Source organism: Schistocerca nitens, chromosome 3 (genome assembly GCF_023898315.1).
Source record: "Schistocerca nitens isolate TAMUIC-IGC-003100 chromosome 3, iqSchNite1.1, whole genome shotgun sequence".
NCBI classification, from domain to species: Eukaryota; Metazoa; Arthropoda; class Insecta; order Orthoptera; family Acrididae; genus Schistocerca; species Schistocerca nitens.
In genome coordinates, this window is record NC_064616.1 from 652197880 (window position 1) to 652221711 (window position 23832).

General features: G+C 36.1%; 1 protein-coding gene across 7 annotated transcripts in view; it reads left to right on the forward strand.

Annotated features, from left to right (window-relative positions):
* Window positions 1-23832, forward strand: part of LOC126248617 (cAMP-regulated phosphoprotein 21) — a 1051584-nt gene that overhangs the window by 811126 nt on the left and 216626 nt on the right. For 6 of the 7 annotated variants that reach the window (XM_049949775.1, XM_049949778.1, XM_049949779.1 and 3 more), the window contains one exon: window positions 12893-12994. The exons of the other annotated variant lie outside the window; for it this stretch is intronic. In XM_049949775.1, the coding sequence (XP_049805732.1) occupies window positions 12893-12994 (102 nt within the window). The remainder of the gene's footprint in view (window positions 1-12892; window positions 12995-23832) is intronic. 7 annotated transcript variants of the gene reach the window in all.

The following is a 23832-nucleotide window of genomic DNA, read 5'->3' on the forward strand; positions in this document are numbered from 1 at the left end:
ATAGTGGGTGGAGCAGGAAAGAGTGTTGATGGAGATCAGGGATAAAATATTGAATGTGACCTGGTAAAAATAGCAGCTGCTGCAAACTATACACTTGGCTCCCACTTTCATGCAGTATTATTGACCCCAATTGAACAGCTCTCTCAGAGGGGTCAATATGGAGTTAGATCAGTCACTTCAGGCATTTACTTTGTCAGGCATTGGTTTGGTTGCTGTTGGTACTATTGCTAGGTGGGACTTCACAAGGCATGGTCTGCATCTCAGTAGGAAAGGGAAGGGTAAATTGGCCAGGATAATAGCAAAATCTTTAAGGGAAGGAGGGGGGAGAGAGCACTGAAACTCATGGGAGTGCCCCTTTTATAGGCTGAGATCAGCATCGAATGGTTCAACATTGAATGAAATTAGGCTTAATGAGAAGCTCAGGCTGGCAGCTACTAGACATGTAGACATGTTAAAGTATTACATGACTCTCATAAAAGTATACTGAGAAATAAGTTACTATATCATAGGATTTTCATAAAAGTACAATGTAAATTAATGTTAGTACTTTGTGTCAGAATATCAGGGGATTAAAAAACAAAGTAGATTAGTTTCTTGTTTGTTTAGAAGATTTAGAAACTCAGGGTGGAATAGATGTGCTATGCCTGTCTAAACATCATATAGTCATAGATATTGAAGAGGTAAATGTAAGTGAATATAAGCTTACAGCACATGTAAGTACAGACACTATGGAGAGTGGACAAGTTGCCGCATGTGCTATAATTTATCATACTGTGAAAAATTTATAGAAACTAAAAAAAAAATTGTTTAAAGAAACATATAGAAGCATGTGCCTGAGAGCTTGAGCATAGGACCTCACTGGGAATTTTTTAGCTATTTCAGAAACACTTGGATTCTTTGTTGTACCATCTGTCAGAGAGAGGGAAGCTAATTATTCTTTGTGGAGATTTCAGTGTAGATTTTCTGAAAGAGTCTGATAAAAAGAATGACCTTGATGTATTACTTTCTTCTTTCAATTTGACATCAGTTGTTGATTTTCCCTCTTGGGTAGTACAGGAAAGCAGCACACTGATAGATAATGTTTTTATAGACCAATATAAATTTAATCAAATAAAAACTTTCCCTGTTAAGAATGGTCTTTCTGATCATGATGCTATGCTAGTTACAGTATATGACATAGCTCCATACAGTCCTCCAAAATAGAGTGTTTAGTTAATGATTTAAAAATTGCAAATTTTAGGAAAAGCTTGCAACATTTAGACTGGGATGTGGTGTACAGGAAACCTGATGCTAATTTAAATTTTAACCTGTTCCATGATACCTTTGCAAGTATATTTGAAAACAGTTTGCCTAAGAAAACAGTGAAACATAATTGTAAGAAACCATCTAAAAAGCCATAACCCACTAAAGGGATAAATATGTCTTGTAAACAGTGTTAACAAAAAGTTAGAAGTAGAAAATATTTTTAAGTTTTGTAGAGAAAAGAGGGACCATCTGCTCATTACAGGCAATAACTATGCAATTTCATAAAACTGAAATTCAGTCCACCTCTCCTACTGAGATTAGGAAAATAATGAATTCACTCAAAAGTAAAAGTTCACATGAAATTGACGTCATTCCCAACAGAGTACCAAAACCTTCTTCCCAACAGATAAGTAGGATTCTCAGCCACATATCTAGTAGCTCACTGAAACAGGTAATTTTTCGAGAGAGACTGAAATATGCTATTGTCAAACCATTGAATAAAAAGGGGGAATGGTCTGGTGCTGACAACTACTCTTCAATCTCACTTCTGACAGATTTATCCAAAATTCAAGAGTAGCTACATATATTTGTAAAAATGAAATACTAACAAAATGTCAGTGTGGTTTTCAGAAAGGCTTTTCAAGAGAAAATGCTATATATGATTCCACGGATCCAATATTATATGCTTTGAATAACTGAACATCACTCATTTGGATTTTTGTGTGATTTGTTAAAGGCTTTTGACTGTGTGTATCATGAAAGTCTTCTAGATAAGCTTAAATATTGTGGCATGACTGGGACAGTGTAGAAATGGTTCAATTTGTATTTAACTGGAAGAATACAGAAGGTGTACATTAGCAGTACAGATAGTCTGAAAAAAATCAGCAGAATTCTGTAACTAGGAAGTTATCAAGATTGTTGTCCCATGGGGTTCGACCTTTGGCCCCTTATTGTTCCAAATATATATTAATGACTTGCCACTCTATATTCATTAAGTTGTAAAGCTAGTTCTTTTTGTTGATGATACAGGTATTTAACCACACCCAACAAACAGGAATTAACTGATAAAATTGTGAATAATGTCTTTCAGAAAATTATTAAGTGGTTCCTTACAAATGGACTCTCTCTAAATTTTGAGGAAACACAGTATATACAGGTGTGAACAGTAAATAGCCTAACACCATTGATAAATATAGACTTCAAACAGAAGTCTGTTGCTAAGGCTGAATATTCATATATTTCTGGGTGTGTACATTGATGAGAAATTGAATTGGAAGAAACACATTGATGATCCACTGAAATGTTTGATTTCAGCTACTTATGCTGTATGGTTATTGCAAATTTTGCCGATAAACATATCAGTAATCTAGTCTATTATACCTGTTTTCATTCACTGGTCACATATGGCATCATATTTTTGGGTTATTCATCATTAAGAGAAAAAATGTTAATTTCACAAAAATGTGTAATCAGAATAGTAGCTGGAGCCCATGTTAGGTCACCTTTAAGACATTTGCTTAAGGAACTCGGGATATTCACTGTATCCTCATTATACATATATTCACTTATGAAATTTGTTATTGACAACCCATCCCAGTTTAAAAATAACAGTAAAGTGCATAGCTACAACACTAGAACAAATGATGATCTTCATTATTGTGGGTTAAATCTGAATTTGGCACAGAAAGAGGTGAATTATGCTGCCACAAAAGTCTTTGGTCATTTACCAAATAGGATTCAAAATCTGACAGATATCCAACCAGCATTGAAAAACAAATGAAAAGAATTTCTGAATGACAACTCCTTCTACTCAGTAGATGAATTTTTAGATATGAAGTAGTAATTGTAAAAAATAAAGAAAGAAAGAAAGAAATTTAATTATATCATGTAAGAAACCTTATGGTAAACAGACATATTCTACATCATTGGGAAATGTCATACTCATGATTTATGGAACAAGTATTAGTGTAATGTAATGAAGCACAAGGTGAAAGGACTGAAATCAGATATCTGCCCTGAAGAATGTGCATGACTTAGCTACACATAAGTGTGTAGGCTTGCTTAGACAGGCGAAATTTAAGGATTTTTTAAGCATTAATTCTGTACAAATATACCTGTAAAATCCATATGTATTACACATTATTTTGTTTACTAGGCTATGCTATGTACATTCCTACTGTACTTGCCTTTGTAACAGTAAAAGAGATTCAATATATAATAAATATACATAGTTTTTATTGATAAATAAGACTATACAGTTTGAGTATCGAAATAAACACGTTTTTTGAACATCCACATCCCCCAGTTAGTTCTGATAATTGTTGGTGTACTGTAAATGAAAAGCTCTGAGAGAACAGGGATGTATGAAATGAGCATTTCCACAGACCATAGCAGATTCTGTTACACAAACCTACAGAAAATCTCCATTCTAAATAGAACAGCATATAAAGGTGGAACACATATTTAATTTTGACCTTATGGTGATGGAGGAGGAAGAGGAGGAGGAGATATTGAGATGAAAGGAGAATCATCATCATATACAAATAAAGTAACTTAATGCACTGTCCGTAATCATGAAATGAGGGATGAAACCAGTATCGGAGTGAAGCCAAATGTTCCAGGAGAGTTTAATTAAGCATTCTGTTGGAATCAGTGTGTTAGAAAACTTAATGAATATGTGTGAAGCTTCCAATTTAAGCTCTACTTATGAACTGGTATTTACCCTATTAGGATTTCACTGATCCTCGCAGTAACTATACATCTTCCACAAAAAGCAAGTTAGGGTATTAAAGCACACATCAAAGAGCACAGAATGTATGGAGAATTGAAATAAAGTGCAAATAGTGGCACAATAACAGTTACTCAGTCTCTGACAGAAGTCTTGATAGAGAAGACATGTGAGGTTATTTTTACCATAACATGATAAAGATATTTACATAATGAGCAAAATATTGTGTACAGGGTGATTTTTTTCCACCATGTACAAACTATAGGGATTGACTGATGAGAGGATATGGAACAAAGAAGGTCTAATGGACTTATGTCTGGAAATGCATGCTTTCCATGCTAGAGGCCATTTATTCAATCATACTTTGTTGCAGAGGCTGCAGTCTAATACATGCTGTACCATGCAGCCACAGTTACAGTATGTGCTGAAAATGGTTTCCATGTGTATATGCACCAGTTCAGTCTCACAAGTTCACATCAGTCAGGCTACATCCAACCAGTGTCAAAGGCAGCATGAACACACTGCTCCAGTGTCTCCACATCTGGAATGTGTTATGCATACATGATACTTTTGAGATGGCCCCATAACCAGTGAATGAGCAGGCCATGTAACTGGACCCCCTCATCCAATTCATTGACCAGGGAACACACGATTAAAATGTGCCCAGAAATTAATGATGAACTGGGCTGGAGCACCATCATGTAGCAGCCACATAACCCTTTGAATCTTTACTGGCAGCAGGAGAGGGAAAGCCACCCACAAGAAACGCCAATAGTTCGAGTCTGTTAGGTGACATGGAAGGAAGACAGGTCCCAAAATACAGTCACCAGTTATCCCAGTCCACACATTCTGGCTGCACTGATGCTAATTATTCGCTGTCACTATACCATAGGGGTTCTGGGTATTGTCCCACAGATGACTGTTATGAAAGTGTAAAGGTGGCCTCATCTGTGGATAGGATGACTGGGTAAATGGTCTCTAGTAGGGAAAGCGTTCATTTCCAGACATAAATTCATTAGACCTTTTTTGTTCTGTATCCTCTAATCGATCAGTCCCTAGAGTCTGTACATGGTGGAAAAAATCCCACTGTATAGCTGTGAAATTATCTTCCTGGACAGATGTCTGAAAATATGTATTTTAAATTCTATTTAGGTAATCACACACACACACACACACACACACACACACACACACACACACACACACACACACAATGAAGAACATTGCTTGTCTAGTAGTAATACAATGAAATAATTTATACTGAAACGTGTATCAGGTATTGTGGTTCTGTATATGTAATACTTTCCTGCAACAGATAGTGTCATCCAGTCCACATTTTTTTCTGTTTTACCGTGTAAATTCAATGAAGGCAGAGAAAACACCAAAGGGCTTCCATAGATATTCTTCATATATAGGATTAATATCCAATGGTTATTATAAAAATTCACAATTTTCTTCACCTGCTCTCCACTTTGTAAGTATTAATAGTTCACATGCTTAGTTATCTAGACAGTACAGTGACATTAATGTGGCCACTGCCTACATTCAGTATCAGCATTCAGCAACCACTCAGATAACGCAGGCTGCAGCACTAGCAGTGGAAGGTACATAAACGTGTTGAGAGGACAAGAAAGACAGTGCAATCATAATCATAATGTGGAACCAGAACGATTTATCTGACGTCCAAAAGGGCATGATCATTGGCTTTCAGACCAAGGGTGAATGCATTCTGAACTGGCTAGGCTTGTAATCTTTTTGCACGCTGCCATGGTCAAAGTAAGCCTATACTCTGCATGGAAAAAGTGGTGCCATCAAAAACTGGTGCTGAGGCAACTGTAGTGTACCACAGGCCATAGATAACACAGGCCAATGATGAAAAACTTTTTTGCTGAAAATACACTCCTGGAAATGGAAATAAGAACACCGTGAATTCATTGTCCCAGGAAGGGGAAACTTTATTGACACATTCCTGGGGTCAGATACATCACATGATCACACTGACAGAACCACAGGCACATAGACACAGGCAACAGAGCATGCACAATGTCGGCACTAGTACAGTGTATATCCACCTTTCGCAGCAATGCAGGCTGCTATTCTCCCATGGAGACGATCGTAGAGATGCTGGATGTAGTCCTGTGGAACGGCTTGCCATGCCATTTCCACCTGGCGCCTCAGTTGGACCAGCGTTCGTGCTGGACGTGCAGACCGCGTGAGACGACGCTTCATCCAGTCCCAAACATGCTCAATGGGGGACAGATCCGGAGATCTTGCTGGCCAGGGTAGTTGACTTACACCTTCTAGAGCACGTTGGGTGGCACGGGATACATGCGGACGTGCATTGTCCTGTTGGAACAGCAAGTTCCCTTGCCGGTCTAGGAATGGTAGAACGATGGGTTCGATGACGGTTTGGATGTACCGTGCACTATTCAGTGTCCCCTCGACGATCACCAGTGGTGTACGGCCAGTGTAGGAGATCGCTCCCCACACCATGATGCCGGGTGTTGGCCCTGTGTGCCTCGGTCGTATGCAGTCCTGATTGTGGCGCTCACCTGCACGGCGCCAAACACGCATACGATCATCATTGGCACCAAGGCAGAAGCGACTCTCATCGCTGAAGACGACACGTCTCCATTCGTCCCTCCATTCACGCCTGTCGCGACACCACTGGAGGCGGGCTGCACGATGTTGGGGCGTGAGCGGAAGGCGGCCTAACGGTGTGCGGGACCGTAGCCCAGCTTCATGGAGACGGTTGCAAATGGTCCTCGCCGATACCCCAGGAGCAACAGTGTCCCTAATTTGCTGGGAAGTGGCGGTGCGGTCCCCTACGGCACTGCGTAGGATCCTACGGTCTTGGCGTGCATCCGTGCGTCGCTGCGGTCCGGTCCCAGGTCGACGGGCACGTGCACCTTCCGCCGACCACTGGCGACAACATCGATGTACTGTGGAGACCTCACGCCCCACGTGTTGAGCAATTCGGCGGTACGTCCACCCGGCCTCCCGCATGCCCACTATACGCCCTCGCTCAAAGTCCGTCAACTGCACATATGGTTCACGTCCACGCTGTCGCGGCATGCTACCAGTGTTAAAGACTGCGATGGAGCTCCGTATGCCACGGCAAACTGGCTGACACTGACGGCGGCGGTGCACAAATGCTGCGCACCTAGCGCCATTCGACGGCCAACACCGCGGTTCCTGGTGTGTCCGCTGTGCCGTGCGTGTGATCATTGCTTGTACAGCCCTCTCGCAGTGTCCGGAGCAAGTATGGTGGGTCTGACACACCGGTGTCAATGTGTTCTTTTTTCCATTTCCAGGAGTGTATCTTATATTTTTTAGGGCGAGAAATCCAAACATAATACCATTTCTTTACATTTTACAGTTACATTTATTAAATTAAGCGATTTTTTAAAGAATTTAACTGCTTTTATATAGTTACAATAATTTAAAAATGAGGTGTAATAAATGTAGATGATGTTCGTAACACTGTTGAAAAACATTTGCTGGCAAAAAAGGTCGATTCTATTTTTATGTTAACATATTGTGTTTTGTTTACTGTCAACCTAACCTCATTTTCTTGACATTGTGGTTGTAAAAACTCTGTGGACAGTTTTTGCTGTATTTGTGGTGAATTTTTAACTGAAAAACACCAAAGAAATATTACTAAACTAAAAGAAGGCTTCTTTGTCAGACCTGACATTAGAAAATTGATGTTTGATGTTAACTTTGAATCCACAATGACCTTAAATGAGAAAGAAACATGGGCATCATTCAAGAAAGTTCTTAGGACATGAAAAAGACCCAGGATATGTTTCTATTATAGCTATAATGTTAAAGAAACTTAAAACTTTAGGATGTTTAATGAGCCTGAAAGTTCACTTTTTGAACAGTCCTGGACAGTATGGGAGATGTTAGTGTGGAGCAAGGAAAGCGTTTTCAACAGGACATTAAATTGATGGAAAAACGCTAACAAGGCCGCTGGAACATCAACATGATGGGGGACTACTGTTTGTCATTTCACTGAGAAGTTCAGCAAGAGACTCATCATCGAAAAAGCTACGCAAGAAGCTTCAATGAAAAACGAGAAAGAAAATACAAACCAATTGCAGCTGACAATTAAAACCTCTATTAACATATATCATTGTTTTAAGTAGCTTACTTTAAATACAAACCATGCTTATATTGTAATGAAGCGTTTCATTAATTTCCTCATTTACCAATAGCATAGGATTTTTGTACTATATAATAACAAGCATATTGCTCAAAAACTATGCATGATACAATGACCTAAGGCTAGATTTGGATTCAGCTCATAAAAATCTATAAAGATCAGCTATAAAACTACAAAAAGTTTTTCAAAAGAAATTTTTCATGCGCCTGTGTAATATGGGGGAACAATGGCTGCAGAGACGTGTATGGGCAAATAGCCGTGTCACTCTTAAGCAATTGACTATCCAGATGAGTCAAGGGACTAACAATAGTATCTCTTCAAAGATTGTTCAGAGATAGTTGCTGCATATGGGTCTCTGCAGCAGGTGCCTGGTTAAAGCACCCATAGTGAGTGCTGTTCGTTGGTGACAAAGGCAGGAATTTGCATCCAATACCGCAACTGGGTGTCCACTGGGTGGTGACAGGTAGTCTTTGTAGATGAATCATGTTTTATGCTCCATGGCAGATGGCCGTTGGTGTGTATGATGTGAAATATCTGAAAGCATACATTCTGCAGCAATTGTTGGAAGGGTGGAGGGAGCATTATAGTTTGGGAAATGTTTTTGTGGCATTCTCTAGGTGATATTATGATTCTGGAAGCCACATTGGATCAACACAAGTATGTATCAGACATTGTGGGCCATGTCCATCACTTGTGCAGTTTGTTTTTCCTCAGCACAATGGCATCTCCTAGCAGCACAATGCAATGTGTCACATGGCTCTCAATGCAAATGCCTGGTTTGAAGAGCAGTAGGATGAGTTTACTGTGCTACCGTGGCCACCAAACTCCCTGAATTTAAAGCTAATTGAGAGTCTTTGGGATCACCTTGATCAGGCTGTTTGTCCCACAGACCCTTAACCAAGAAATATAGCACAGCTGGCCACAGCACTGAAATTGGCACGGCTCCACATCCCTGTCGGTACCTTCCAGAACCGTGATGATTCTCTTCCTGCATGTCGCACAGTGGTCCGCTCTGCAAAAGGTTATTGTTCAGGCTTTGGCAGGTGTTTCAATTGATGTGGCTGAACAGTGTATTTCTCCCATGTAACCTGCCAGTGTGGTATTGTTTTTAGAATTCAAATTTTTTGTCAGAGAACTTCCTGATTTCATTTTCACATCCTCACATATGGTGCAACATGCTCTTCTTTTCAGTGTGTGTAAACAGTAAACATGTATAATTTTTATATTTTTTTTCCTGAAATCTCTCATTTGTTAAATAATTCTGACTTACTTCCAAAAAGGTTAAATAGCTTGAGACATGTTGTTCTGTGTTGGCACTCCTATTTGTAAGTCCTCTTTCTGTATGCATTATAGCAACCCCTTCACTAACAATAAATTTTTGCACCATTTGGTCAAATATGGTACAGAGAATTACATGCTAGTAGCAGGCCTTTATTATTACAGTAATCATTTTAATTTGTCAGCACATTTTTAATTGCATTTAATGTGGAAGAGTTTGCACTGAGTGATATAGTTGCATCTGCATGTATGAATGTATGGATTATTATTGCTTGAAATTATCATCATACTGCTGCATTACATCAGTAAAGCATATTATTTATTTATATGTAAGTAACTAAATCTGAAGCATTTATATAAAAAAATTATTATTTAGTATAATTGTCACACAGGTAAGTGACTTCATGTATTCTTCTAAATGTAAAATGCAATAGAATTTGTTATAATTATTTCAGTGTGCAGGTTATGGTCATGAATGACAAGTGTTCACTCTTTATGTTTGTAATGTCTTCTTTTGGTACATAAATGTGCTTTATGCATGGAATTACTTCTCATAAATGTCCTTATTATTATTGTTGTTATCATTATTGATATTATTGATTTAGTCTGCAGCCTTAGCAAGTGTGCTCATGGAAATATTTTGATGTATCACTCGTATTTCAGCTGAACCTCCCCTCCACCCTCTGCACCCTATCCCAACCCACCACACCTCAGCCCCACACTCTGCTCCAACAAAACAGAGGTACAACTCTGTAACACCCACTTTTGAAATGTTGCCATCATTTATGCTTCTTCCCATGAATGAAAACTTACTGAAGCCCAGTGTTATGATCATAAAATAAAGAGAATCCATGGTACTGTTCCTAAATGTAGCATTTCGTTTACACATCCAAGAAAGTTACATCCCATTGTTGTGGAAAACATTAATGTTAGTGCAGTTTAGATGCCTTCAAAGGTCTGTGGGTCTACCTGTGTATTATGTTCATTACTCTTTACCTTTTCCAGTCACTGCTCTCAAAGTTCCATGTTATTACTTAATTATTAACAAACTGTTCCTGATATAGATTCCATAACTTTGCTATTGAACTTACATTCTTCATCTTGACATTATTTACATTTAACAACAATGTGATTTAATTTATCAAGGTTCTTTAAGTCTAGAGACAAACTCAGTTGTTTATCTTTCCAGCAAATCTTCTGTCATGATGTGCCCTCCTTTGTAAACAGATAATAGAGTGGTACACTCTCATTCATGAGGAACCATTCCTTCATCAAGACAAAAAAGTAGCTTTCGATAAATATTGCATCATGATCTTTCTTTTTAATTTCTTTTGTAGGGCAATTAATATTCATATCATGTCTATATTAAGTGGCCATGTAAGCCATACAAATAATAATAATATTGTCAGTAATGATTGGAAGAAATATTTCTCTCTGTTTCCTAAGCTTAAACAATGACCTCTAGTTATCTTTTACAAACAAATGAAAATGTCATTCTTCCTTTGACCTCTCAGCAGAATGATACATTCCATTTTGGTAAAAAGGCTATGGCAAAATTGATTTCCCTATTATCGCCCTTGTCCAATAAGTCAAAATACTGCAGGATCAGTGTTTATTTTTTAACAGAGAGAGAGAGAAAAAAGGTAGAAGTTTAATGTGAGAAGTTTTTTTCAAAAGAGTGCTTAAACTGATTAATTTGAAGTGCTAATTCTGAGGAAGCCAGAAACTTGGGCTCAAGTTTTGTCCCACCAACAAAATTAAAGTATCACAACTGATCAATACAGTGAATACATCACTATGACTAACATTTTGTTGCAAAAAGACACTCAAAACTGTGCTAAGGTTTTTCTTTCCGTAATTCTTTCTGTGGATGTTAATTCTGCTTGGTTAACAGGGAAGATTCTGCAGATGTTTGAAGAAAAGGTGAGGAGTAGTAGCAGGCTGAAGCTGGAAGCCAGTGAGTGAAGGATTTCTTAAACAGCTCTGTTAGAAAAACTCTGTCTATGAAAGGCAGGTTCAGATACTGGTGTTACTGGCATGTCAATTAAACCTGTCATGAATGTTCGGTGACAAAAAACAGTCATCAGTTTTACTTGCCCATTGAAGTGTCTCTTATTTTGCTCATCTCTGTATGTCATTGCTACTAGATTTCTTTCAAAATAGTATCTTATCATTTTCTTAGCCTGCTACTTTCTCTCTTCAGTATGCATAACATCTCATCATCTTCTCTCTGTTTCTTCCATGTCTCCATCATTTCCTTTTTAGAGTTTTACTTTATGTACTTATTGAGATGATTGTAGTCTTAGACAATAGTTTCAAAAGTAATTTCATCTCAGTCACAGCTAATGTATCATTCAAAACAAACATTTTTATCAGGTCATGCAAATGTAGTAACTAATGACTGGATAAAGCCATATTGGCACTTTTACTATTTTTTCTGATTACAACATTTCAATGTATGTTCCAGCCAAAGGTGCATAAAAATCTCTCATTTTTTGTGTTCTTGTACTTATTATCTAAAGGAATACTAACACTCTTGCCTGTTTGCTAGGATTTACTGTGTTATTACTCTTTGAGTTTCTACCACATCTTACACTAGCAGATTTAAAAAATAGTGCTTGTTGTAGTTTTTGCTTCTAATGAATGCAACATTCTTTTTATTCATGTACATTTCATATTTTCACTCATAATTCATCATAAAGTTCAATTTGCTATTTTTATTCATGTGCATTTCATATTTTCACTCATAATTCATCATAAAGTTCAATTTGCTATTTTAAGTCTATAACACCCAACACTGATTTAGAAGCAGATTTTTGAAATCTGCAGAATTAATGTGATGTTACATAATTTTGTAATATGTATGAATCCTACTTCTTTATTCCATCTGAGGATCATATATACCTCTGACAACAGTTGACTGGTTGGACTTATTTGTGATCATGATTCTGTTTTAGTATTGATGTCAAAGTGAGCGTTCTGTCTGTCATAATTCTTCAGTCCAACTCACTGTTTCCAGTTCATCTTTAATGATTTATCAAATATATATTTCAACAATTTGGCTAACCTCTTCTCTAGTTTGTAGTACTTACTATGTGTTCTCTAATGCTGTTTTGCTCCACTTCACCTTCTTCTTCTTCCCCTGAAAGCACACATATCTTATCCATTTTCTGCTGTGTTATTTTTTGTACATAAACAACCACTGTTGTTATATTTAATATACTTTGCCTAAAATATAAATTTGTGGCAGATAATAATTACTTTCTCGTATATTGTCAAGGACATTCTTTGATAGTCCAGTTCTTGTATTTGCAAGTTCTTATTTTCTTCACAAAGAGCAGTGGTTCACTGATGAAAAAACTTCAGATTAATGATAAATTCATAATATGTATTGTGGGGTAGAAATGGGTACTTATTGCTAACTTGTTATTCTACAATATGAATGGGGTGGGGGGTGGTGGGGCATGTTGCAGTCTCCCGAGAGGCAGTTTAGCTCTGAATCACGTCGCAGTAAGAGTTTTGAAGAAAGGGAAGAAGAATACGAAAAAGCAAGGAAAAGGATATTTCACACTAATGTGAGTACTTGCAGACTGGTGTGTATGTTCCATTGACCCACTTTGTTAAAGCTGATGTACTGAATAATGCATGTATTGCATGGCAGCTGCACAGTGTATTGTGATGCATTTTCCAAACTTTGTGATGCCCCTTTTAAAGCTGCTTATAACTAACCCATAATTTTCAGATGTAGCTCTTCATAATTAATACCAACATATGTGACTGAAACTAGTTAAATTTCCACATAAAAAGAATGAAGTAACATCTTAATCTTGAACACTTGCTAACACTACATATTTATTTTGAAAGCTAAAGGTTAAGAATTTCACTGTTAAAGGAATTGAAAACTGTAGATAGTAGTTTGGAAATAAGTAGTCACGGTATTTGTCTTCTGCTCTTTATCTCACTGTAATACAACTTATTATAATAATTAGTACAAGGTATATCCCAAGGGAAAGATAAATCCTTCCAAAAGGGCATGAAATCAGTCATTTAAAATTAAATAATCATTCAAAATGAGACTTTTGAATGGCCTCCAGCACTCTATAGGCAAACACAGAAGAGATTGCACACCAATTGTTGAGACATTAAAGATAAAACCAAGACTGACGGGCACTGGATATGAAACTTTCAGACATCTTAAATGGTTTATTAATCTGTAAAAATAGATCTGAAGTTCTGAAGATTTAGCCTTTCTGTAATTCTATTTATATAGTAAAGGTCAAAAACACTGATTAGGTATTACGTGAGCCAGCTTTACCTGCAAAATAATGAGGATTATATGGATTTTCCAAGTATTTGCACCATGTAACTTCTTCAGATGCATAATGTGAAATAGTGAGCCTCTGTATATGTCTTTACATTGGCTGATTTTGTGCCAGCAGAAATTCATTAATAGTTACTTGAAGGGTATAAGGAATCTCCTCCTTCAGTTTTGACAGTTAACAAAATGAGCAACACATTTCAGATGTTTTCACATATATCTTGAAGATGACAAACATAAAGGTCATCCAAAAACAGTAATGAAAGGTGAACATATTGTGAAAGTATCCAACAAGATGCTAGATGTCTTGAAGGTCACGCATATGAAGTTCATCCAAAAAATAGCAATGAAAGATGAACACATCAAGAAAGTATCCAATACAATGTTAGATAACAAGCATTTAAAGACCTATGAAACATTAGTTGCCATATATCAGAAAAATTAGTCTAGCAAATTTTACATGGGATTTAGCAATTACAAAGTTCTGTGCTAGATGTGTGAGACACTGTTGAACAGTAACCAAAAACAAATGTGAAAATGAATTAGTCAGCAATGATTCACCAGCTTTAAAAAGAATCCAAATAATGTAATCTAACTTGTTACTGTGGATGGAACATACTAATCAGCTCTCAAAGCAGTAAGTGGAAGCTGGTTGAACCTCCACCATAGTAGGCGAAGGAGAGTCAGTAAGGTTATGGGTAGTGTGTTTTTTAATTGATAAAGTATTAATCTTATAGATTATTTCAAAATTGGTAAAACGTTAACTGGTGAGTGTTTTGAGAGCCTTCTGGACTCCTTGAATGAAAAAGCAGAAGCCATTTTGATTGGAAAAGAAAAAATTGTCTTTTGACATGTTAGTGCACCTGCCAATAAACCTGATTTGGTAGTGATAAAACTGTGGTCAGAAGTATGAAATATTGGAAGATGCATGCTTTTTGCTAGATTTGTCTCCCTTTGACTTCCATCCAGTCTCACAGAGCAAGAAATTGTTGCGCACCCAATGGAAACATTATAGTAGTTGTAGAGGGATAATTTGTTGATCATCTGTAATCTTTGCATGAAATCTATTCACTGAGAAATGTGGACGAAACCCATTTACTAAAATGAAGATATAAGGAAGTGCTTTCTATCTAAAATGTTGTTTTATTGAAAGGCCGTTGTCACCATTGTACTTCCTAACTCTGCTAATGAAAGAACTCATTGGAAACCCCATTAAACCATAATGTCAATGTATTATCAGCTATTTATGAGCATGTATGCCTTGTACCAGTTGTTCTCACTTGAGCAACTGGTAACCAGGAACTTATGTTCTGTATCACGTACTGTTACCATGAACAAATAGATGCTCATCACAACCAGGACATCTTCTCCTATTAGAATGAACTAAGATAAGTTTAAATAGTGACAGTGTTGTGGTGTTCAATTCTCTCTCTACTATTTGATCTTGATATTGAATTACCTGATATGAACAATGAAGCTTATGACCAAGACAGTATTATATATTATTCAGTTCTTTTGGTGATAGGGATGTTTAGAAAAATTAAGACATATTCTCTGATATTGAAAACATAAAGCTGCAATACATTAATAATTTCTACAGTGGTTGTTTTACTTTGCTATTGAAGAACATTGCATTATTTATATGGTCATCAGGTTAAAAAATAAACAATGTTATACCAGATTTTCACTGGCTTCATGAGAATTAGAAGCTTCACACTATTAATATTACTTGTGTTTTTAAACATAAAAAAGTTATGTAATATATTATTATTATTTCTGACAACTGCTCTAAAACAAACACGATTATTTTAAACATATTTCAATGTTTCATTAACAGTCAAACTAGATTCAGCAAAAGTTACATGGAGATATTCTGTTATTGTGGTTTATAGTTGGTGGAGAACTTTGAACAAGGGTTAGTCAGCCCACTTATGTTTCTGGCATAATGAAGATGCCATTTGTGTTCATATTGCTCAATTTTTTATGTTCACTTGGAACGTAATCAGCGTATACGTACTTTTCACGAGCACTTACTTTAGTATTAATATGGTAAGATGGAGGTTCATTGGCAGTATGAAATCTGATTTTATATTATTAATGATGTATAGGCCTGTTCATCTGATCTTATAACAGCATATTACAACACACTCATCCATCTTAATAAAATATGTTAGATGAAGAATCAGATAACATTAATTAGAAACAAAAATCTATGCATTTTCAGTGTGACGGAAAATTCACCCACTATGTTGTATAGGTGAGGCAATCTTTTTACAGTGACTGAGTTACTTTAAATTAATTAATTAATCAGCAAAATTGTGAAGCATAGTGCATAGTCAGACACAAAAGATAACTGTTAGCTGGTGTGAAAATGACTAAATTTTGTAAAGTTGTAGGCTTTAAAAATTTTTCAGACTGAAGTAACAGATTCAGTTAAAAGTTTCTTAAAAATTATTCACAGTCAGGCACATTTCAATAAAATGGTTATGTTTTAAAATGGTTAATTTCTTGCCCTTGTGGAAAATTAGTTTTCTAATGGAGAGCTAATGAATACTGAGTTAGTCGATTTTTTAACAAATATGTTATACATTCAGATGAACATAGAACAGTTGGATTACACTTGTAAATCAATATGGTCATCCCGAGTGTCTGTACACTTTGCTGCCACACTAGTAGTGAACTGATTCCTCAATATATTAAACCAAGAGTCCTTGATGCAGAAAGGTTGTCAGGTGCACACCAGACCTCATTGTTGAATGTAAATATTTTTGTTGTGAGGAAAGAGTTGGGATGAAGGATGAGTCAATATATTGTGTCCTAATAGCAGTGTTAATATGGATGATGGAGTAGTGCCTCATTCTGTCACATAGTGTCACTCTGTACAAGTTTTTGGATAAAGTGTGGATTTCCACTTTAATACAAAATTAAGGCACCATGTCTACTGGCCATTACCAGATGATTAAGAATAAACTGATAGTCCACTTCATTAAATTGTCTGTGGAATAATATGTTAGCATAAAACAGTCAATAAAGCATATTGTCCTCAGACTGTGTTGAATGGTCCACTCATGAATCGTGCAGATGATTGTACTGTCTCTCTGAAAATTTGATTATGATACCCTTGTTTCCTCTTCACATTTCTCTGGCTTCTCCTTACTCACTATCAATCTTTTTATCACAGTAATGATTTATTGGCAAGAAATAATTTAAGAAAATACAAAAACACTGATAAAAGAAAAGTAGGGTTTGCAGCTATAACTTCTTTACTCAAGCCCCTCTTGATCTTTTTCATAGTTGAATTCAGCTCATTTCAAATCAACAATGAAACTTAATGAAGTAATTTGCAGTCTCATACTAAGAAACAAATTTTCTCTGTTTTTCCTGAATCTCCTGCCATGCACCAGTGTGAGACTTTCAGGAAAACAGTAATCCATTCCTTCTAGGTTCCCATTCAAAGGTGATAGTATGCTGCATATACAGAGTGGGTCACTAAATATTGCCACCTAGAATAACTCTGAAAGTATGATAGAAGCTGAAAAGTTTGTCAGACAAATGTTGCATGAGACAGTGGGGGCAATAATATGACATTGGTTTTTTGTTGTTAGGTGAGGTTGTGTCAGAGATATGAAGGTCAACTTTGTTTTTTTAAATTGGATGCTATAGTTTGGTACTTATTTTCTGATAGCGGCTATCAAAGCAAATCCAATGATGTGTAAGAGTAAAGTCTTTGAAGGTCAACAAAGGTCAACGAGGTGGCATGAATGTCCATTTACAGAATTTGTTCAAATTGATGACCACTGGTATCAGTGCAGTGCTACAACCTTCTTATCATGGACTGAGTGGTATTCCTTATCATTTTGGCACTTAACGAAGCACATGCTCTGACAGTTCTCTCTCATGTATCATGCAAATAGTAAATATTTGCCGAATATGGCATATCCATCTAATGTGCCATTGACATGTAAACACTATTTGACAGTTTCACAATACAACACTAATCGGAATGGTAAGACTAGTATTGCCGAATCAAGCGAATGTGAATGATGTATTCCTTTGAAGAACAAGTCAATATGCTTCTCATTTACAGAGAATGCCAACAAAATTCAGTGAGAGCTAGAGACTTATATGCTGAAAGATATCCTTAATGTACTCACGCTACATGTTGTGCATTTAAATATGTGTATGATAAATTGAGAACAACTGGATCTTTAACGCATTGGAAACATATCCAGCAAAGGAAAGTTACTAACAAGGAGACAGAAATTGGTACTCTTGCCACTGTGGTTCAAGATCCTTGTGTTAGTCTGTGTTAAATCACAAGGGAATCTGGCATGTGCCAGAGGAGTGTTGTTCATGTTCTGCATTGCCGTAAATATCATCCTTACCATATCAGTCTCCACCAAGAATTAACTGTTATGGATTGTATGCATCACATTGAATTCTGTCGATGGGCTCAACTCCAGATTCAGAGGGACAACGCAGTTATTAATTTGATTGTATTTACTGATGGGGCTACATTCACAAATCATGGAAATGTTAATATGTATAACATGCATTATTGGGCAGCAGAAAATCCATGTTGACTGCAGCAAATTTTTCACCAAATCTGTGGGTGGTGAATGTATGGTGCAGGATTCTGGAGGGCAGATTTATAGGCATCTATTTCTTCAAGGAATTCCTAATGTTTGTAAGTACACCATATTCCTGCAAGAAACATTAGGTTTTTTTTTTTGGAAGAAATACCTTTAGAAACAAGGAACAAAATGTAGTATCAACATGATGGGTGTCCAGCACATTTCTCACTGATGGCTAGAAATGAGTTGCAGAGACAATTCCCAAATTGTTGGATTGGATGTGGAGGAGATGTGTTGTGGCCAGTTCGTTTCCAAGACTTGATGCCTCTGGATTTTTTATTGTGGGGATTTGTAAAAGTCATTGTTTATAAAGACGTTCCAACTACACCTGAAGATATGTGAGAGAGAATTGTCAGAGCATGTGCTTTTATAGCTGCCAAAGTGATAAGGAAAACCACTTAATCCATGATAAGAAGATTGCAGCACTGCATTGATACCAATGGTCATCACTTCGAACACCTTCTGTAAATGGATGTTCGTGATGCCTTTTTGACATTCATTGACATTCAAAGACCTTACTGTTACACATCATTGCATTGGATTTGTCTCGATAGCTGCTATCGGAAAATAAGTACCAAACTATAGCATCCCATTAAGAAAAAAACAAAGTTGACCTTCATATATCTGAAGTGACCCCACCTAGTAACAAAAAACCAATGTCATAATATGGCCCCCACTGTCCCATACATCTTTTGTCCCACAAACTTTTAGCTGAGTTTTTCTTGGTGACAATAGTTAGTGACTCACCCTGTATAAGGGCATCATGCTTTCATAAATATTATAGCTGTAAAAATAAATAACGTGAGACAAGGAAAGGAGAGGTTACAAAATCAAAGTAATGATAAAAGGAAATAAAAGGAAATAAAAGGAAACAGAATGAATAATGAGGATGAGTGATTTCATTTATAGATAACTATCAAAGTAACAAAAACACACATACACTAGAATATAGCTTCTTTGTGAAATTGGGTACCAAACATTAATTCATGCAGTATGACCATTATTTGTTATATGAAGGAAAAAAGTTCTTTTGCAGCACACTAGATAGCATGTTAGTAGTCACTACTCTAACTAACTGCCCACAGAAGAGTTAAAATAGGATACATAACTGATACTTGAAAAGAGAGTTTTTCATTGCATAGTTGGAACAAGTATATTTTGGACTGCTGTGTGTTAGTTTAATGATTAATAACACTATCCATCATTGTGACAACATGCAGAATGCGCAGTGAGGAAACATTGGATTATTGAAGAGTGAAAGAAAATTATAACCAATACCATGTGACAGGAACTCCTGAATTCAGAAATTTGCTGTCACAAAGAGCCATACAATCAATACAGCACACATATTGTCAGGACTCAACCATAATTTCTAACCTGTTTCTATAATTAAAATCTGGTTTTTATCTGAATGTTTACAGCAAAGTAACAATTTTCAGATATTTGATTGCCAATAGTTAATATGACACAAACAGCTGTGCAACAATACAACATGGAGCAAAGATACTTGGAAGAGATTGTATGGGTGCCAAAGGAAATTTGTATATTTGCATGGTGTATTGGCCCTCTAAATATGGACACATTTTATGTTACTCTGTTGGTCTTATTATCATTACTCTGTAAGGAAACAATTTAGTGACTAGTAGTGTCAAAAGTGTTAAGGACCAAGAGAATCACACTTTGTTTAAGATGGATAAGTTCTTATTCACATAGATATCTCTGGTTGGGCATGGTTTGATAACTATGTTACTGGACTTTGGCACTTCCTCAGGCCCATCCCATTCCTCTATATAACATAAGTTTCATTGAGATCCTGTAGTCAGTTTTGGAGTACAGAAACTCATCCTGATTTGCTCATCTGTCATAGACAGGTAAACTTTTGGCAGCGATTTGGATAGTGGTGTTTCTTTTAAGTAATTTTTGTTTTCCTTTAAGATCTCAGCTAAAAAACTAAGTGATGTGCTTTTCTTTGGTCATGGGTGGTACTATATTTCTGCCTAATTGATGTAGAAACACATTGTAGAATATATCAGCCTACATCTAGTACTGTTCGTCAGCAACAATACTGACATGGAGTATTTAATTATCAGTACAAACCATCTGATACATCTAAATCTAAAGAATTCTCTAAAATATTATTTCTGTTTCCTTTCAAGATTTCAGTACATAATGTAACAAGTAATATTATTGGAATGTATGAGCCTGCATACCTAGATCTTTATACTGCATAGATTTTTGTACTGGTATTATCTCACCTGACAAGTCCCCCTAAAAATTCTTGACAGTAAGATATTATTTTAACTGGCAGGCCATATAGTTTTTTAAAAAAAATTCAGCCACAAGTTTATGAGCTTAAGGGCTTTCTGGTAAACTGACTGCGTGGTACTTCACAGAGCTCATAGAAAGGTGGAAATGATATTGCCTGGTGCTGATCACTGTCATATATTTTATTAATCATTATAATGAAAATAATGCTTACTTCACCACCTGAATGTCAGAGTAATAACCCTAGATAATCCTATCTACAAACACAGAAGTAGAGAAAAGACATAGAACCAGTCACCTGATAAATGCCATGGTGTAAAGGAGCCCTATGTGGCTGTGGCTGTCACATGTCAAGCTCTCATATGACAGATCTTATTATATCCAGTCATATGTAGCTGTGATTTCTGTTCCACATATATCGGAATTATATGGATCTGAGAATACTACTATGTACAAACATGACTCAGTCTCCAATAGTCCACAATGGAACACTTGTCAAATGTGTTAATTATGGTAGACAAGTCATCAACAAGGCAGCAGGTCATTATCCTTCTGTAACTAGAATGTGTGTCATGAACTTGCATTCTGAGTGACTTGTCCTTCCTTTAGCTGCTTTCTTACACCTTTCTATTTCCTCCTTTCCTTGTCTAGCTCTTGAAGAAGGAATCTTTGGATCCAAAGGCTCAGGATTCAACATTTACCTCTGAGTAATTCTATCAGGCCTCCTGCAATTATGAGTTTGGTGAGCACTGCTTTTTTTTTATCAATATTTAACATGTCAGAATATACAGTTATGCATGATTATACACAGTTATTCAATTTTGTTTACTTTCAATAAATCAGGAGAGAAGTATCAGGATGAAAAATAGCTTTGTTAGCAGATAATCAATATATCCAATCCATTTTAAGTGCTTTTCTATTCAACGTCAAGAATTATTGTATGCTAGAGATTTAGTCATTTCATGGCACTTGATTTCCATCTTAAAAACTTGTGGGTTACTGCTCCCTGTCTGGACTTGCGTAAGCTATTTTTCTTTACAATATTTGGGGTTTACATAACTGACAGTACTAATTAAACCTGGTTAATTATCATTTTATTTATAATGATTTTGGGGCAGCTGCTATTTATCATCAGAATATTTCTATAATGAGCAAACATCACAGCCTACCCATTCATTTAGTGGAATTTGGGTAATCATAATATAAAGCAGAAAAAAGGAAGAGCTGAAGTAGAATTGTGAGGGACTCCATATGCAGTATTATCTAATTTTGGATACATTGTTACATCTGCACATGCTACAACAGGCCATCTTTTGCCATATTTAGACAAGATTCAAACAATGTAAAGGGAAATGTTATTGTTTATATAGTGCTGGAGCATTTTCATTGTGGTTATACTTGATTAAGGCTCTTTTCATGATGTCTGAGAATGCCTAGTGGGTACTGATCACAGTTAATTTACATGTAATTGTGTCAGTGATGCATTGTATAGCTATTTCTCTCTCTAAACATATAATGAGACATTAATAACTTAACAGGTACTCAGGTTTGTCATTCAGTATACCTTTTATAAACTAACTGTCCCTGTAAAAGAGAAGAGATTCTCCATGTAGTATTGTAAGGCTGTTTCTGCATTCCTCATCAAACAATTAAATGAAGAACAGAAAATCTGTCTCTATTCTGGACTCACTGAGAGAAGTGCAGCATATTCATAAAATTTTTCAGCAAATTTAAATATTGCTGATTTTCAAAACTTTTTTGTGGACGTTGAAATTATTTTATTCTGAATCTTGTATAATTTATATAAATTAAACCATGAAAATTAAAGCGCAATAACACATTGTGCTTTACTAGTGGTTTTAAGCTTAACATGGTCTTCGCATTTCCATTGACTTTAGTGTACTAATTTGGTGCAAGTGAGATTATGGTAATAAGAAACAGATTAACATTGTATTTTCCTGTCCTTTTCTTTTTCTACAAAATTAATCAAAAACTTCAGTGTACTCAATGTATACTTATGAGACTGTACAAGGATTCAGATACTCCACCAAAATCAGTTTTAACTAAATGGTTACTTGATTTTCATACATTAAATCCATCACAAACCCAAATGAGTTGATTTAATGCAACTTATTTCAGGAAATACCTACCATATTTATATATGATATCTAAGCAGAAATGATAGTGGGTTCACAGACACAGAAATAATGTAAGATGTGCCTCTAAGAATTGTGATGAAACCGTTACTGTTCTTCTGATATATTTATCACTTGGAAGATAGCATTAATTTTAACTCAAAATATTTTCCAGATCACACAGATAACTAGAATGAAGTGCTATAAAAATTAATGCAATAAAGATTACTACATATATATCCAACAGTATGATGTGATACGATATCAAGAGATTTAAGTGAAGTACAAAAATCTCTGACCATAAAAAATTCTTAAGTTGTGAAATTTACGGAAAGTAATAATAACACAATGTTTGATTGTAGGATTCATTGCATTTCTATCATTCAGATACCTACAATTAAGTGTGTGAGTATATGAAAGACTTTAACTGGTGGTAAATAAAATGGCAGATTTCATTTTATTGTTAGGATACTGGCATAGTGCAGTGCATCATTGAAAGAGCTCGGTAACAAAATGTTCTTTGATCCATCTTGAGGTATGTATTTGGTATCTAGAATCTGCACTGTACTGGACCACTGGTTGGAGGTGGAGGATAGAGAAGATATACAGGGCATAAATTTTAAGTTCACTAACCAGAATAACTCAGAAAATGAGCTTCACATGAAAAAATTTATAGAACCCAAAGTTGATTATTTGTGAGGGGGACAACTGCTGGTGCTAAAATCAGCCCTCCATCCCAGCCCTCTGGCAGTGGCGTGGGAGGCAACTTTAAAATTTCAAATGGTAACTCCCATTTTTTTATTGCAGATTCAGATTCTACAATTCATAAAAAATGTACGTTTTGTCTTAAACATTTGTTTTGCTTCTTGGTAGTTGGTGCTGTAATTCAAGAAAATCCATGTTCTCCTTTTTGCGTGGAAAATGGTTACTGATAAATAAAAAATACTTATTTACTTCATAAATTTTGATTTGCTAAAACTACAACTCTCCCTCTCTCCCTATAGGGTGTGGTTTGAGAGAGAGAAATTAGAGTTTTACAAGTGTTGACCACATATTGATTT